Source organism: Brassica napus, chromosome C7 (genome assembly GCF_020379485.1).
Source record: "Brassica napus cultivar Da-Ae chromosome C7, Da-Ae, whole genome shotgun sequence".
In the NCBI taxonomy this organism is placed as follows: domain Eukaryota; kingdom Viridiplantae; phylum Streptophyta; class Magnoliopsida; order Brassicales; family Brassicaceae; genus Brassica; species Brassica napus.
In genome coordinates this window covers 6,264,642-6,282,955 of record NC_063450.1, presented here as the reverse complement: position 1 = coordinate 6,282,955, position 18,314 = coordinate 6,264,642, and the positions used below count along the sequence as shown (strand labels likewise).

General features: G+C 32.9%; 2 protein-coding genes across 4 annotated transcripts; both read left to right on the top strand.

The window, feature by feature from the left end:
- Window positions 1–8,511: 8,511 nt before the first annotated feature.
- On the top strand, window positions 8,512–10,304 carry LOC106352090 (peptidyl-prolyl cis-trans isomerase Pin1). Its single transcript, XM_013791772.3, has 2 exons — window positions 8,512–8,993; window positions 9,967–10,304. Exons 1-2 carry the CDS (start codon window positions 8,759–8,761, stop codon window positions 10,089–10,091), a joined length of 360 nt encoding a protein of 119 aa, XP_013647226.1. The 5' UTR covers window positions 8,512–8,758; the 3' UTR covers window positions 10,092–10,304.
- Window positions 10,305–10,496: 192 nt separating this feature from the next.
- On the top strand, window positions 10,497–12,660 carry LOC106352100 (binding partner of ACD11 1). 3 transcript variants are annotated; one of them, XM_013791778.3, is made up of 8 exons: window positions 10,497–10,748; window positions 10,846–10,949; window positions 11,028–11,106; window positions 11,371–11,445; window positions 11,536–11,577; window positions 11,651–11,985; window positions 12,078–12,201; window positions 12,355–12,660. In XM_013791778.3, exons 1-8 carry the CDS (start codon window positions 10,728–10,730, stop codon window positions 12,373–12,375), a joined length of 801 nt encoding a protein of 266 aa, XP_013647232.2. In that variant the 5' UTR covers window positions 10,497–10,727; the 3' UTR covers window positions 12,376–12,660. The 3 variants fall into 3 exon arrangements, with proteins under 3 accessions (XP_013647232.2, XP_022562839.2, XP_013647240.2); XM_022707118.2 differs by having other exon boundaries at window positions 10,575–10,738; window positions 10,842–10,949; XM_013791786.3 differs by lacking the exon at window positions 10,497–10,748 and having other exon boundaries at window positions 10,840–10,949.
- The last annotated feature ends 5,654 nt before the right edge of the window (window positions 12,661–18,314 follow it).

Here is an 18,314-nt window from a genome sequence, read left to right as displayed (position 1 = left end):
GTACAAGAAGTGTAGACTCTCTCTGGTGTTAGCTGATCGTTCAGTGAAGTACCCTGTGGGCATCTTAGAGGACCTACCTGTGAAGATTGGAAGGTATGAGATACCTACAGATTTTGTGGTGCTTGAGATGGGTGAGGAGGCTCAAGACCCATTGATTCTTGAAGGCCATTCTTAGCTACAGCAGGAGCAATTGTTAAGGTGAAAGAGGGCACGATTGATCTCCATTTGGGTAAAGGGCATGTTCTCCACTTTGACATCAAGGAGAAAATGAAGAAACCAACTGTGTTCGGGCAAGCCTTCTACATTGAAGAGATGGGCACTCTTGCTGATGAGCACCTTGAAGAGTTACCACCTGAGGACGACGAGGAGAGAGAATCTCCCTCTACTCATTCCCCATAGAAGGTAACCCACTACTTTCCCTTGTATATACCATTTCATTTTTGCATATTAGTTTTCTCTTTTTGGGTATCTCTCTCTCCTTGACAACACAGAGACTGTGTCATTTAAGTTTGGGGGAGGTACCAAGTATTTGATCACGTTTGCTTTGATGATTTTGAGTCTCATGCATTGCATTATACATATATATTTGCATAAAAAAAATTCATTTAGTTTGCATCATTTGCATTTCTAGGAGAGTCTAGAGCATATAGGTTGCATTTACTTGCATTGAGAGCAATGATTTGAAATGCCTTGTAATGAACATTACTTTACACCTGAGTAGCTTATGCACCTCTCAAAAACACTTGTAAGCTTCGAGCCTTGAAGACTCTTCCTGAAACTTGTTGATTGCTGAAACTCAGTCTTTGAAGCCAACTACAACCTTATTTGAACTGAACGAACTTAATGCATCTTGCTCATGGTCCCTTGTGTACTGAATCATGGATATACACACTTGAGTTGTCACATCCTTTATGCCAATCTTTTTTGACAAACTCTAGTGGTACACCATTCCCAAAATCCCTTCCTCCTTTTAAGCTTTCATTATTTGATGAGTGAGGCCTTTTTCGGAAAGACTTACATGTGCATAATGTTGAGAGTATCGGGAATGACAATGATTGGTCTTCATTCTTGCTAGATTAGGCACTCTATTGTCTAGCTATAGGTGGGGGTGAGTGTGGTGACTATGGTTTGGAAGCATGAAAAGTTCAAAGGAAAAGAATAGACTCTTTGTGTTTAAATGAATAATCTTATTGGAATTAATAGATAAATGTCTAGCTCGAGTTTATGAAAAGTCTTGGCCCCTGGAAAAAAAAAAAAAAAAAAAAAAAAAAAAGGGGCTAGCAAAGTTGTTTAGAGCTAAGATTTGTTTAGAAGTTGAGAAAATCCTTTATAGATTTCAAAGAAAAAGAGTTTTATGTGCAAAGTATTCTTGGGATCTTTTGGTGAGAGATGGGAGTTGAGTTTGACATTGGGAAGTGTTGTGTAACCTGTATGTTTAGGAAAATGGTAGAACAATGGAGATTGAGCATTGTATGCATGAGTTGGTCCATTTCTTAGATATATTATGTGCAATGTCAAGGCTACTTGTTTTGAGAGTAAACCACTTTAAAAAATCATGGATTTTGAACCTTTTGACCCACTTGAATAAAAGCCTTCCCTTACTCAACCAAATGATTTGGACCAATTGACCATTTGCAAGAATTCACTTGATGATATGCTTAATGAACTTGAGAGTTGGCTGATTTGCATGTGTGAATGCATGATGATGAGTGTAGGGATGAAAAGAGTTGAGATAGGCCTAGAGAAGCTAGAGTATAATAAGAGAGGGTGTACTAATGCTGAATTTAGATGTTGATTTGAGTGCTTTGTGTGTTTATTTTGGCTATGAGCTCCCACCTTCAAACCTCTCTCCCTATGAGTTCTAGAAAGTTCACTTGAGGACAAGTAAAAGAATAAGTTTGGGGGAGTTGATATCTTGCATATTTACATTGTTTTATCCATTTATTCATGTGCATTTTCATCATATAGATTAGGGTTTAGCCATGTCTAGGTTGCATTTTGCATACATATGTCTCTATTAGGTATTGGAGTACGACATGGAGTTCCTGGAGACATTTGAGTGCATTTGGAGCTCAAAAGAGGTGATTAAGGTGATCATTGGATGAGCAATGCATGGGAGCGACCTACCGTAGCGACGCCATGAACTCGCTCGCCATCTACGCTTCGGAGCGACCTCCTAGAGCGACAAGGCGAAATCGCTCCAGCTCCTAGAGCGACCTCACCACAACGACACCCAGAGGTCGCTCGGGTTGTGTTGATTTGAGAGCGACGAACAAGCCGGGAGTGACCTCCTAGAGCGACACCCTAAGGTCGCTCGCGTATATGGTTTCTGAGCAAGCCGGGAGCGACGTCTTCAGAGCGACACAGCCAGGTCGCTCGCGAGGAGACGACCCGGGAGCGACGTCTTCGGAGCGACACAGCCAGGTCGCTCGCGAAGAAACCACCCGGGAGCGACCTCTCGCAGCGACGTGCCGAGGTCGCTCCGCGTCTATTTGTTTGGCCGAATTAATGTTTTCTCAAGGGCCTTTTGGTCATTTCATTATGCACGTTTTTACTTCTGAAAACCTATGTTTCAAGTACTTTGGCAAGCCACCAAAAAGGGATCTCTCTTTTTCCAGAGAACAACTAGTAAAACTTCTTTTGATTCAAATTTGATTGTTTTCATCTTGTGTTCTTGTTGATTTCTTATCTATTTCTCTACATGATTAATCTGAAATCCACCATGGGTTTGAGAGGAATCATGGAGATTAGTGAGTAATCACTTTTTGAATTCATGGGTTAGGGAGATCAAGGGTGATTAGGTTAGTTCTAGGATGTTTTAGTGTAGATCATTCTTGTTCCTTGCTAGTAGAGTATTCATAATGCATCTTCTGAGTTGGCCACTCAAAAGTTGATCTTTAGGCATTTCCCATCCACAAGGTGTTTGATGAAATGTCTGAGACAACTCTCCTAAGCTTTTAACATACTTTACCAAAGACATTTGTTGTTAAAGGTGTTAAGATAGCCAATAGACTTGTTAGTAATGATTGCTTTCATATTATTCAACCAAAGACATTTGATGTTTGAGATATGTTAGCAAATGAGCATTCATCTAGACATAGAGCTTGTTTAAGATTGTGTCTAAGCTTAAGGTTGATAGTTTGATTGATCGTTTTCCATCTTTAGTTCGAAACTTGATCACCCAAGATCTAATCCATATGCCCATGAGTTCTCTTTTCCCTTAGTCAAGAAAGTATCATTCTGTAATTGCTTTCTAGTATTAGTAGTAGTTTAAAACCCATCTAAATCATTGGTTGCACTTAGATTAAGTGAGTACTTGCATTCTCGGTGCTTTGATATCCTTCAGAACTGGTTCGACATTCACTTATACTACAACATTTATCTTATGAGCCTTAAAACTCTTAACATCATCAGTCTTAGTGTATCTTAACACCAGTGATATAGTTAGCATATCCCACATACTTCATCTCCAACTGGGTTGATAACCATTGCTTAACCTTCTTCAGAAACTCCATGTCATTTTCAGTCAACTAGAAGTCATCGACATAAATAGATAGGATTACTAAAGCGTGCTCTTTTCATAGACATAGTGGTTTGCACTAATCATTGTAAATTCATAGGATGTTATAGGTTGATGAAAACAAGGTATCACCCGTTAGAAATTTTCAATAAAAATATTCGTCAGAACTTATAAATTATTATTTTAAATAAAAAATTATTTTAAATCTAATATTTAAATTAAATAATTAATATAAAAAATAAATTTACAATCATTTTTAACAAATATATTTTAAGTCGTTTATATATATAAATATAAATAAAATTTAAATTTGAAAAAAAATTTGTAATATATTTAATTTATATATAATTTATATGTAGAAAAATACTACAGTAAAAACTAATATATTATTATTTAATTTAAGAGAAAATGATTAGGATAGCACTAAAAAAGTTTTTGTCACAAATATAGCCTCTAAAAGTAAAAATGACCAAAATGGCACTTAATGTTTTATCAAAAGAGATAAATATACATTTATACCCCAATGGTAAATTAATTTAGACATTAGGGTTTAGAGTTAAGGGGTGGGGTTTAGGATTTAGGGTTTAGGGTTTAGGGTTTAGGGTTTAGAATTTAGGGGTGGGGTTTAGGGTTTAGGGTTTAGAGTTAAGGGGTGGGGTTTAGGATTTAGGGTTTAGGATTTAGGGTTTAGAGTTTAGAGTTTAGGGTTTAGAGTTTAGGTTTTAGTGTTTAGAGTTGGGGAGTGGAGTTTTGGGATAAGATTTCAAATTTTGAAAAATAAAAAAAAAATTAATTTTTTCAAAAAATAAAATGCTATTTTGGTCATTTTAGTTTTTGAAGGTTATTTTTGTGACATAAACTTAGAAATGTGCTATTTTGGAGATTTGCTCTTAATTTAATCTTTCTTTTTAGATATAAGAATTTGATTGGTCCGGTTACTTATTTTGCAGGTATATTGTGTTACAATTCTTTCACATTAAAGTACAACTATTTTTAATCTAGGGAAATTGCCAAAAATATCATTTTCAAAGTACCACTTTTCATGTTTGCACTAACCATTTTTATCCTATTCTTTAATAAAGGGTAAAATACATTTATAACCTTTTAATTAACTTTGACAAAAAAAACATATTGTTAACTAATATAAAATTAAAACATCAACTCTAAACTATAAATAATCGAACATCAATTCTAAACCCTAGATCATGAAATATCAACTCTAAACACTAAACCCCGAAACATCAACTCTAAACCCTAAACCCTAAACCTTCAAATCTAAACTCTAAAACATCAACTCTAAACCCTAATCGTAAACCCTAAACCCTAAAACTAAACTTAAAACATCAACTTTAAACCCTAAATAATCAACTTTAAACCCTAAACCAGGAAACATCAACTCTAAACCTTAAACCCCGAAACATCAACTCTAAACCTTAAACCCTAAACCTTCAAATCTAAATCATAAAACAACAACTCTAAACCCTATATTTTTCAGAAATTCGAACCCTAAACCCTAAACCTTATATTTTTCAGAAATTCGAACCTTAAACCCTAAAACACTAAACCTTCAAATCTAAACCCTAAAACATCAACTCTAAACCCTAAACGTAAACCCTAAACCCTAAAACCCTAAACCTTCAAATCTAAACCCTAAAACATCAACTCTAGGGTTTTAGGGTTCAGGGTTTTGGGTTTAGGATTTAAGGTTTAGGGTTTAGGGTTTAGAGTTGAAGGTTTAGGGTTTAGGGTTTAGAGTTGATGTTTTATAGTTTAGGGTCAATTTTTTAGGGTTTAGGGTTTAGAGTTTACTTTTTAGGGTTTAGGGTTTAGTGTTGATAGTTTAGGGTTTAGAGTTGATGTTTTAGGGTTTAGAGTTGAAGGTTGAGGGTTTAGGGTTTAGAGTTGAAGGTTTAGGGTTTAGGGTTTAGAGTTGATGTTTCGGGGTTTAGGGTTCAGAGTTGATATTTCGGGATCTAGGGTTCAGAGTTGATGTTTCAGGGTTTAGGGTTCGTATTTCATAAAAAAAGGGTTTAGGATTGATGGTTTAGGGGTTAGGGTTCTTATTTCAAAAAAAAATAGGGTTTAGGATTGATGGTTTAGGGTTTAGAGTTGAGTTTTAGGGTTTAGGGTTTGAATTTTGAAATAGAATAATTCGAAAAAAAATTAATAAATTATTTTTTATTTTTTATTTTTTATTTTTTTACATTTTTATTTATTTAAATATTTATTTATTATTTATATAAAGAACAAGGGTATAAGAATCTTTTGCCACTTATTGAAGAAAGTATTTTTGAAAATGTTCCTTCCGTAGTTGTAAAAATGAAAAGTGGTAGGATGAAAGTGGTAAACACGTAATTTCCCCTTTAATCTAACGTATTCAAATCAAATTAATTGTAGGGCAAATCTCCAAAATAGCACATTTCTAAGTTTATGTCACAAAAATAACCCTAAAAAATTAAAATGACCAAAATAACATTTTATCTTTTGAAAAATTTTAATTTTTTTTTATTTTTCAAAATTTGAAATCTTATCCCAAAACACCACTCCCCAACTTTGAACCCTAAATCCTAAATCCTAAACCTAAACCCTAAATCCTAAACCCCATCCCTTAACTCTAAACCCTAAACCCTAAACTCTAAACCCTAAACCCAAAAATCTAAACCCTAAACTCTAAATCCTAAACCCTAAACCCTAAACCCTAAACCCTAAATCCTAAACCCCACCCTTTAACTTTAAACCCTAATGTCTAAATTAATTTACCATTGGGGTATAAGTGTATATTTATCTCTTTTGATAAAACATTAAGTGCTATTTTGGTCATTTTTATCCTTAGAGGCTATATTTGTGACAAAAACATTTTTAGTGCTATCCTAATCATTTTCTCTTAATTGTATTCATTGTATTAGTTTGGTTCTTCGTCTTAGATGTGTAAGTATATTTTTAATTTTTTAATATTGTGGTATATGTTAATTTGTAAAAATAAAATTAAAAAAAATAAAGTGATTATGGAAGTTGCATAAAAAACATATCCGATAAATTTTAAAAGGGAAGATTGTTTATTCACTTTAATATCAAGATTATTTTTAGTAAACTTTCATTTTTTTATGAAACCATATTATATATAAAAATATTTTTGTTTTTAAAATTTAGAAAAAAAATTATTTATTATATTTTATTCAAATATTAAAAGATGACTTAATAAATAAATAAAAGAAAATATATATATTCATGGAGAAATTACATATTTACCACTTTCATGCTACAACTTTTCATTTTTACCACCACTAAAGGGACATTTTCAAAAGTACATTCTTCATTAAGTGACAAAAAACTCTCATGCCCTTGTTCTTTATATATATAATAAATAAATAAAAATCTAAAAAAATAAAAAATATTTTTTTTAATTTTTTTTTCAAATTATATTATTTCGAAATTCAAACCCTAAACCCTAAAACTCAACTTTAAACCCTAAACCCTAAACCATCAATCCTAAACCTTTTATTTTTGAAATACGAACCCTAAAACATCAACTTTAAACCCTAAATCATCAACTCTAAACTCTAAACCATGAAACATCAACTCTAAACCTTAAACCCCAAAACATCAACTCTAAACCCTAAACCATCGATCCTAAACCTTTTTTTTTGAAAAACGAACCCTAAAACATCAACTCTAAACCCTAAATTATCAACTCTAAACCATGAAACATCAACTCTAAACCTTAAACCCCGAAACATCAACTCTAAACCTTAAACCTTCAAATCTAAACCCTAAAACATCAACACTAAACCCTAAACGTAAACCCTAAACCCTAAATCTAAACTTAAAGCATCAACTCTAAACCCTAAATCATCAACTCTAAACCCTAAATCATGAAACATCAACTCTAAACCCTAAACCCTGAAACATCAACTCTAAACCCTAAACCTTCAGATCTAAGCCCTAAAACATCAACTCTAAACCCTAAACGTAAACCCTATATTTTTCTAAAATTCAAACCCTAAACCCTAAAAACCTAAACCTTCAAATCTAAACCCTAAAACATCAACCCTAAACCCTAAACGTAAACCTTAAACCCTTAAACCCTAAAACATCAAATCTAAAACCTAAAACATCAACTCTAAGGTTTTTGGGTTTAAGGTTTAGAGTTGAAGGTTTAGGGTTTAGAGTTGATGTTTTAGGGTTTAGGGTTATTTTTTGAGGGTTTAGGGTTTAGAGTTTACTTTCTAGGGTTTAGGGTTTATTTTTGATGGTTTAGGGTTTATAGTTGAAGTTTAGGGTTTAGCGTTTATAGTTGAAGTTTAGGGTTTAGGGTTTAGAGTTGATGTTTTAGGGTTTAGAGTTGAAGGTTTACGGTTTAGAGTTTTGAGTTGATGTGTTTAGGGTTTAGGGTTTATTTTTTAGGGTTTAGAGTTTACTTTTTAGGATTTAGTGTTGATAATTTAGGGTTTAGTGTTGATGGTTTAGGGTTTAGAGTTGAAGTTGAGGGTTTAGGTTTTAGAGTTGATGTTTTAAAGTTTAGAGTTGATGTTTTAAGGTTTAGAGTTGAAGGTTTAGAGTTTACGGTTTATGGTTTGATGTTTCGGGGTTTAGGTTTTAGAGTTGATGTTTCAGGGTTTAGAGTTCGTATTTCAAAAAAAAATATAGGGTTTAGAATAGATGTTTTAGGGTTCGTATTTCAAAAAAAAAGGTTTAGGATTGATGGTTTAGAGTTTAGAGTTGAGTTTTAGGGCTTAGAATTTGAATTTCGAAATAGTATAATTTGAAAAAAAAAATTAAAAAAAATATTTTTTATTTTTCTAGATTTTTTTATTTTTTAAATATTTATTTATTATATATATAAATAACAATGGCATAAAAGTTTTTTGCTAGTGTATTTTTGAAAATGTTGGTTAACGGTGGTAAAATCGAAAAGTGGTATCAGTGGTAAATATCAAATTTCCCCATTTCTAAAACTTGTTTTCTATACCGAATGGAACCGGTTAGAAAGAAAAGGAATGGAACTGAATACGGAATGTTGACAATACCTTTTTTGGGTTGGCATATAAAGACGCTTCTGAAAGAAGAGAGAGAGTCCGCCGCACACTCTTTAACTTCTCAATCCCCAAATCTTCGAAGATAGATTCAGATCGGAAACGGAAGAAAGACTCTGTCTCTTCGACAGATCGACCGTCGGAGGAGAAACCAAAGGACAAGAGAGACGATCACCACAGCAACAAGCACCGTAAGAAGAGCAAGATGTCGTCGAGAGACCAAGTAAAGGCGTCGCACATTCTGATCAAGCATCAGGGATCTCGCAGGAAGGCGTCGTGGAAGGATCCGGAAGGAAAGGTCATTATGACCACTACGAGAGAAGCAGCCGCCGAGCAGCTTAAATCGATCCGTGAAGACATCCTCTCTGGCAAAGCTAACTTCGAGGATGTGGCCACTCGTGTTTCCGACTGTAGCTCCGCTAAACGCGGCGGCGATCTAGGTTTGTTTCTCTTCTCAACTCTATCAGTGAGTTTAGGTCTACTGAGGGAATATTGATTTCAATTTGGGTTCTTGCTGGATTGGTCTGTTTACATCATTCACCAACGTTTAAGAGTATAAAGTTTCTTGCTTTATTATATCTATAGTGCTCATAAGCTGGGTTACTAATGTCTATATTGGTCATTCCCCAATGTATAGTTTCTTGCTTGATGTATCTTATAGTTCTCATGAAGCTTTTACTAACTTCTGCTTTTTTTCATGAATCTTTCTATTTTCTAATTGGGTCATCACTAATGTTTTAGTCCTGCTTGATAGTGCTCATGATAAAGGTTATTAACGTCTGATTTTTACATAAATCTTACTAGTATTGTCTACTTGAATCATCACTGATGTTTAGAGTGTGAATTTTTTTCCTTGATGAATCTTGAATTGATGCTCGTAAATCACTGGTGGTGAATCTTAAATTTTCTTACTTGATTGATTTATTTGTATCCCCTTCTCATAATGTTACAAAAGGTTTGCTTCGATCATCACCAATGATGTTAACAATCTATTAATTTCAGTCATTGATGAATCTAGTTGGTGCTCTAGATAGATCTCACTGATGAATGCTTATCTCATCACTGACAATTAGAATTTGTAAAAGTTTTTTCCTTGATGAAATTGTAGCTGTTGCTCACATATCACTACTAAAAATATCATTAGATCATCACCAATGATGTTATCAATCTTAAAGTTTCCTAGCTAGTGCTATCTCAGTGATGTATGAGCTTTGGATCCTCATTGGTCTGTTTTCATCATTCACCAATGTTTAAAGTTTCTTGCTTGATGTATCTTAGTGCTCATAAACTAAAGTCTGCTTTTTTCATGAATCTTACTACTACTGCGTACTGGGATCATCACTAGCGTTATAAAGTACTGAATAATGTATCCTTAAACTTCTCTAAAGATTATTGTACCAAACTGTGTTTCAGGACCCTTTGGGCGAGGTCAAATGCAGAAGCCGTTTGAGGAAGCAACATACGCACTGAAGGTGGGAGATATAAGCGAGATTGTGGACACAGACAGTGGAGTCCATATCATAAAGAGAACGGCTTGATCTGTTTATCTCCTTCATGTATCAAAAGTTACCAGCTTCCTTGTCTCCTTGGCCAAAGATGAAGAAGAATAAGATAAAAAAAAGCTTTGCTACTGTGGTTTTGATTCTGCATCTTTATATGGATTTGATACCAACCATACAAATGATAAGACAAGAAACTGTATCTTAATTTCTTCTCATAACTTCATAATAACGAATTTCTGCTTTCTTGAACACACAATAGCAAAAAAAAAAAGAAGCTTTTATGGTATTTTATAGAATACCAGAATATAATATTTTTATAAATTAAGATAATAATAATGTTCTCTGTTAAATTCCGCAAAAAAGAATGACATCATGACAAAATGTTTCAATTTCTATATAAGATATATACCATAAAAACAAGAAAGTTCTCTGCAAAACTTTTGTTGTTTCCGTATAATAATAATGCATTCCGTGTATATTGTGTGTGGAAATATATTTAAATAGCATAATGAAATATTAACGGAGCATTAAAAAGGATATAAACGGTAATAGCTTAGCTGGAGGAGAAAGTGACAGGCAAGGGGTGAGTGGGCTGTTCAAATCTTTTTTACTTGTCTCTTCCGCAAACAAGATAATATTCTCTCTCCGCTCTCTTCCCTTCCGCCGCCGACAATGCAGCAGCAGCAGCAGCAGGTGATGATTCCTACTTGGTTACTTTTACATAAACCTAATCTTACAATTCTTTGAGCTCGAAACTGATATTCTTCACTTTGAATGTTTCGAGATGCAGACGAGAAGTGTTCGAGTGGAGAATGTGTCAGATCTGGCAACGGAGAGGGAGATTCACGAGTTTTTCTCCTTCTCCGGCGACATAGACCACATCGAGATCCTAAAGTAACCTTCTTCTTCCTTCTAATTAGCTTTGATTTTGATCGGATGCTTCTAACTCTTACGTGTGATTTTTGATTGCAGAGATGCTTCCGAGCAATCAATAGTCGCGTTTGTCACGTTCACTGAGCCTAAAGCCCTTGAAATCGCTCTCTTATTATCGGTATGTAATGTTTGCTATTTGCATCTTCTTCTTCGTTGAGCTGCCTGCTTTGGTTACTTGTATAAAAGAGTGTGAAGGCTTCTGTATGTATTTAGACTAGAGAACTTGTTTACCTATAAGCATCGTATCTTTTGCTATGTATATAGAATAATACTTTGAGGATTGTGTAAAGGCTTTTGTATTTGGGCTAGAAAAACTAAGTTCAAATTGTGTAACCCTTTTGAATTCTAAGCACAATCTTACGCTTTTTTTTATCAATTACAGGGTGCCACAATTGTAGACAAGATCGTTACAATAACCCCAGCTGAAAACTATGTTCCTAGGCGTGAGATCATCCAGGTTTTGTCTTTGTATTCCAAGTTTCAGACTTTCTTTTTCACCCCTCAAGTGTGTGTGCTCTGAATGATATCTTAGTCTCTGTTCTTGCAGCAAGTGGTAGAGAACACAATCCCCTCAACACCAACACGCCAGGTTAGTATTGTGTTCCATAACCCTCCCTTTTGATAGGAAAGAACGATTGAAAGTTGAAGAACTTTGTTTGCAGACCGCGGATGGCAATGGTGGTAGAGCGTACGTTAGCAAAGCGCAAGATGTGATGGCTACTGTTTTGGCCAAAGGTTCTGCTCTTGGACAAGATGCTGTGAACAAAGCCAAGGCCTTTGATGAGTTGCACCAGCTAAGAGCCAATGCTTCCGCCAAAGTTTCTTATTTTGACAAGAGAGTCCGGCTTAGCGAGAAGTTCAACGTGGGTATCTCTGTGGTCAACGAGAAAGTAAAATCTGTTGACCAGAGGCTTCAGGTTTCAGATAAAACCATGGCGGCTATATTTGCAGCTGAGAAGAAGTTAAACGACACTGGCTCAGCTGTCAAATCAAGCAGGTGGGTTTGTTAATCGCTGGCTGGCTGGCTATGTTCTGTTTGAAGAAAATGAGTTTTAGCTGATGATTTTATTTCTTTTTGTTTTTGAATAGGTATGTGACTGCTGGAGCTGCTTGGTTTAGTGGCGCTTTCAGCAAAGTTGCGAGAGCAGGTCAGCTTGCTGGCTCGAAAACTAAAGAGAAGTTCAATCTAGCCGTCTCCAATATAGCTTCCAAGGTGAGTCATTCCAAATCAAGGACGCAACACTAATACCAATTGTTGTTTTGAGGCTTCTACAGACTATCATCATAGTTTTGAGACTGTGATGATAGTTTTGAAGACTTGAGTATTCCTTTCGTGGCACAGACTGATTGTTAATGGCTTCTACAGGATACACCGATTGCTGTATAATAAAAGTTGGAATGGAGTGAAAGCGTTGAAGTGAAGATCAATGAGTAGCTGCTAAGAGCTATTATATGATTGGCCTTGTGTGAACAAATTTTGTGTGATAAATAGCATATTCCTATTCTTTTTAGTGTTCATTATATTCTGCATTGTTCCCTTAATTCACTTCATGTTTTTGCATCAGTGTAAGTGTGTTCGAATTGACTTTGGGTGTGTGTGTTTGTATTTTGTTTCCATTGAAGGACGCTAGAATTGCTTTAAAAGGTAAACTGCTTAACGTTTGGTTCTCCACCCCCATAAGCTTACCAATTGTCCATTTATGTTTACTTGTAATCGTTTTGATGCTAAACCCAAACTGAACCATCTTTTAGTCCGTTTTATTTGCTTACAATCTGCGCCTATATGTTTGAGATTCAAACAGTTTCTTATTTCAAAAGTAACAACAGAGAAAATTTTCAAAAACTGTTTATACCAAGAAGTTTTAAACGTCATTTTGTGTTACAAGAAACTTTTTTTTTTTTTTGTAACTGGTTACAAGAAACTTTACTCCAGAAGAAACAAAATTAATACTGTTTGTTCGCCGTCTGAAGAGATCGAACCGACGGCCCCGGATTAACAGGTGCTCTACCACTGAGCTAAGACGGTAACCATGATAAAAATTGAGATTCTGTTATCGTAAAAGATTCTTCTATTTAAAGCATGAAGTGAAAAATATACGGGGGGTGGCCAGCTCAGTGTTTGCCTATGAGTTAAAGTGTTAAACCAAGTAACCAACCAATACCTCTAGTTACGTACTAATGTAAATGGTTTGAACTAACTATCAAACAAGTTTAACCATTAAAGAACAGCCCAGTTTAGCTCGAACCAGATTCAAACCGACGGATTGAGTTCTTGCACTATGGTTTCATTAATTAGGGGTATTTTTTTTTGTTAATTTGGTAATATTACCACAATTTTAGAACTCTAGAAGACTACGTTCCAACAAATTGTGGGTATAGTATATTTTTGATGAACTTCAAATTTTAACAAAAAGAATCCTCTTAATACGTAGTCTTTAGGAGATAGGAGTCAGGGAGACAATAAATCATTAGGTTGATTAAAAAGTGATCAATCTATACTATTAAAATAGAATTCATGACGTCGAAATGTCATTCTATTACTCAGGCCAGAAGTGGTCTGGGTAACCAGACCGTAATAGAGCAACCAATAAAAAATAACTCCCTATGGAAGGATCTTGCAGTTTTTGCTAAAAAATCTGAAATCTGTTTCGCGTTCTTGGCACATGAGTGATGCTGAAGTCCGGGAAGCATATTTGAAGCGTCTCTATCCTCTCCAATTCCGTCGCAAAGCTTGGCCACGCATGAAGTTCCTTTATCATTGCGATCAAGTCCTTACAGTCTGTCCCAAAACTCTGACATGTCGAGTGTTGAAACATATTCTCCATTGCCCATCGCAGTGCTTCTAGTTCCGAATGCATGGTTGATTCGCGTCGAGTGATATTTTATGTGTGATTTTTTTATTTGGACCATCTTTGAAAAAATTATTAAATTTTACATAACTTAATTTTAATATATTTTAATATCTTTATTTTTATTTCAAATACTAATAAATATCTTAAAGAAATGTCTAACAAAATCTTTCAAATATCTTTTAGAATCTTTTTAAATATATTTTCGAAATTAGTTAATTAAAATTTTAATTATCACAAAGTATAAATAGAAACTAAATTTTAGTTTAGTTTTGATTGCAATTTTTTAATAATTATATAAAATACTTTTAATAATATTTTAACGATAATAACAATTTTAAATTGATTTAATTTTCAAAATTAAATTTAAGAAGTATGTTAAAGGATGTTTTTAAAAATAATTATTCATTTCTATTTTTAATTTAAAATTAATTTTTTTTATCTATTTAGTACAAAAATTATGATTTATTTCATATGTGATTTTTTTTAATTTAAACCACTTAGAAGTCTCACCTTTAAATGTTTTTACTATGTAATACAACTCATTTACACCTTCGTTCATAGATGAAATATTTGATTTTTATTCATATCGCATATATAAGATTTTACTCTACTATTATTAACGTCTGAGTATTCTCCTAAGTTAAAAAATAATTTGGTTTATTATTTAAATATCTATACTAAATTGGTTTAATTAATAACCATATACCAAATTCTCTATTACGTAGGTTCAACTTAATTTAGTTTCCATATATGTTTCAAATTTAAAATTAAAAAAAAATTATGTAAATCAGTATTGTTGCATAATAATATTTTCAAAATAAATTTTGTAACAAAAAAAAAATTTTATAATAATAATATTATACGCCACACAAATATTATTATAAATTAGATAATATATAACTCCAAATTATATTAATTTATTGATATATTGTATTGAATAATCTAAAATATTTTACTATTAAAGAAAACCCGCACGGTCGTGCGGATCACGATCTAGTTATTCTTAAATCACATTCATATAGAGATGTATTTAATTACTTATTTTTAGTAGAACAAAATCAAAGGTGGAACGTTTCCATTGGCAACATACATTTTCCTATAAGATCCACCATTTTCCTCAGATGAATTGGTCTCTAGTATTTTCCTTTTTTTTGAAACTTAGGCTAAGTCTCTAGTATTTTTCCAATTGGAAAAATTGTACGAGAAGTGAAGAGCGACGTCTAACTTTTACAATGTAAGATTTTTTCCTTTGTAAAATTGATTCCATTATGAGTTATTCTTGGGTTCACCCCCTAGGGTGAACCTTTAGGTTCACCAACCAATAGAAAATTGTCATTTTAAATCTAGTATCTTTTAATTAAGGAAACCAAATAACTTGCAAATTATATTATTTTTTCAAAATAAAATTTAAAAATAAATAAAAATAATATATAAAAAACGAATTCAAAAAAAAATGTTGTCAACAAAACACTAAACCCTAAGCTCTAATACTAAACCCTAAACTCAAATCCTAAACCCTAAATCTTTGGGTAAACCCTAAATCTTTGGGTAAACCCCTAAACCCTTGGAAAAACACTAAACATGTTGTCAACAAAACACTAAACCCTAAACTCTAATCCTAAACCCTAAACCCTTGGGAAAACCTTAAACCCTTGGGTAAACCCTAAACCCTTGGGTAAACCCTAAACCCTTAGGTAAACCCTAAACCCTTGGAAAAACACTAAACATTTGGATAAATTCTAAATTATAAATCTTAAACACTAAACTCTAAATCTTAAAAATAAATATTTTTTTTTAAATAATCTTTTTTTAGAACTATTGTTATTTTTATTTATTTAATTTTTTATTTTTTATTTTAAAAGCATAATATAATTTGGCAAGTTATTTTGTTTCCTTAATTAAAAGATACTAGATCTAAAATGACAACTTTCTATTGGTTGGTGAACCTAAAGGTTCACCCTAGGGGGTGAACCCAAGAAAAAGTCTTCCATTATTATTGAGGTTTTTGCCGAAACCAACCCAGATATTGATTCTAACTATAAAGGTAGACCTTATATTCAATCAAATGCAAAACCAACTTAAAGGGGTAATAAAAATACTATATAACCTTTATGACCAAACAAAAAACCAGAAAGTTATTTACAATTCTGTTCTTTGTAAGTCTACATGTAATAATGAAAGTCTACATATTTTTAGACGTCAATACAAGTTTACATCGTAATTTGATCTTATAAATTAATTTTAAAAATGTACAAAAATATTTTTTGTGAAACTTTAAACTAATCATTAATATAAGGGTTAATATGAAGTTTAGAAATGAAAATTTTACATAATTGAACAATTTAAAAGAATACATATTAAATACTAAGAGTTATATCTTTCAAGCGCGGATCAAAATCTAGTACATATTAAATACTAAGAGTTACATTATTTCTGCATTTTCTTCTCTATGTTCTATGTCGTCTTTGTATTTTACCTACAAAATAATATACAGAGTATATCTGTATAAGAAGAATCGGGAAGTATTTCCAAGAAGAAACCCGTCCGACAAAAGTGGGACCCACATGAAGACTTTTGCATTCTGCCAGAAACCCTCTCAAAACCGTCGGCACCACCCAAGACTCAACACGTGTTAAATCAAGTTTCGGCACCACTAGAAGACGACACGTTGCAAGACTCTATTCAAGTAACCTTTGCCTATAAATACGCACTCATAATGAAAGCAGATGACACGAGCAATTTCACTCTCTAAACTCTCATCTCTCTAAAGGCTCTCCCTTCTCTCTAAAAACTCCCAGAAATTTTCTAAATTTTAAAGTTTTAATCTTGTAATCTTGAAAACCTGTATTCCATTTCAACATCAATAAAAAGTAAGTTTAATCATATTCTGTGTACAATTTTTAAGTTTAATACATATTAAAGCTTTGCTTATCATTGTCATATCAAAGTAACAATAATTTAAATACTAAAATAAAAGAAAGTAGTAAAAATAAATGGTATCAGAGCCAAAACTATTATTCAAAGGATGCAATTTGTTTTAAAAAGTTTTAGAGAAACAGATTTCTGTGAATTAATCTAATTTAGACCTGTCTAGATAAGATCCTTACCATCTAAAGAAACACTGTCACTGTAGGTGTCCCAGGCAGAAAAGACAGTAAGACCGTTGGTAAACCTTGGTTGTGTCCACTTAGAACCGTTAGTATCTTTTCTATCATGAGTTTAAACCTAGATTAAATCATGGCGTCTTCATTCAGGAAACTTTTTAAATCAAAAAATGCGTCAACCTCTTCAAATTCAACAATTAACTCATGAGAAATTATGTCGAAAATAACAACCTTTAATCAAGAAATATCAAAAAATCATTTACCTCATATTAATCCAGAACATATATATCAAATAGGAACTTTTGATTTTAAAACGGCCTATTCAATTAAAGAACATGAACAAACCTTATCTCTACAAAATGAATTTGAAGAAATTAAATTATTGTCTTCTCTAGCTCTAGACAAATATAGACAAAAGGGTTTTAATTACATCCATTTTGGACTAATTCAAATTGCTATAAACCTCTATCAAGGACATGAATAGATTCACTAATATTAATGTTATTAAGAGATAAAACTCTTTTAAAATTTGAAGATTCTCTTCTAGGAGCAGTTCAATCAAATTTATGCAATGGGGTTGTATATTTTAATTGCGCCCCTAATTTTCAAGTAAGCTTGCATGACCCAACCATACTCAATACTTAAACTTTAAATGTACATTTACCTGGAATAAAATTTCAAAATGAACGGCATGGATATTTATTACTCTATCGAGTTTATTTTAAGCAATCAATGTCTGAATTTAACCCAAGATGTCTATTACAAGATGATAAAGGGGAAACAACAATTCTAGCGGTTCATAGTAAAGATACACCAACAGCTACATACACACCAAGACAATTAAAATGGGATGAAATAACTATTCCAGATCAAAACAATTAAAATGGGATGAAATAACTATTCCAGATCAATGGAAAATCGAAATTACTCAACCTCCTAGAAATTTTGAACAAAAGAATATATCTAAGATAATTGAGCAGAAGGATGGAAAAATATTATTAAGGTTTGGATCTTATAAAGATCCACTTCCACCTAAAATAAGTTCATATCATTCAAGAGCTTCTTTTTCTGAATATCGTACGAGTCAATCTAGTAAATTCAGAAACAGAAAGTGTAAATCAAAGTATTAGACAAGATGAACCACTAAGATTTAAAGCACATGTAGCAGAACCAGATCAAGATATGTATCCAACATCACCTACCCCATCAGATTTTAAATCGATAAATGTTATAACTAAAAAATACGAAATTGATAAACAATATATAAAAGAGGATTTTTAACGTTAAAACCCCTCAGCTAAGTTTATTTTGGGTAAAAAACCTCAAACTAAGTATTTAACGAAAAACCCCCCCAAAATAAATTTATTTAA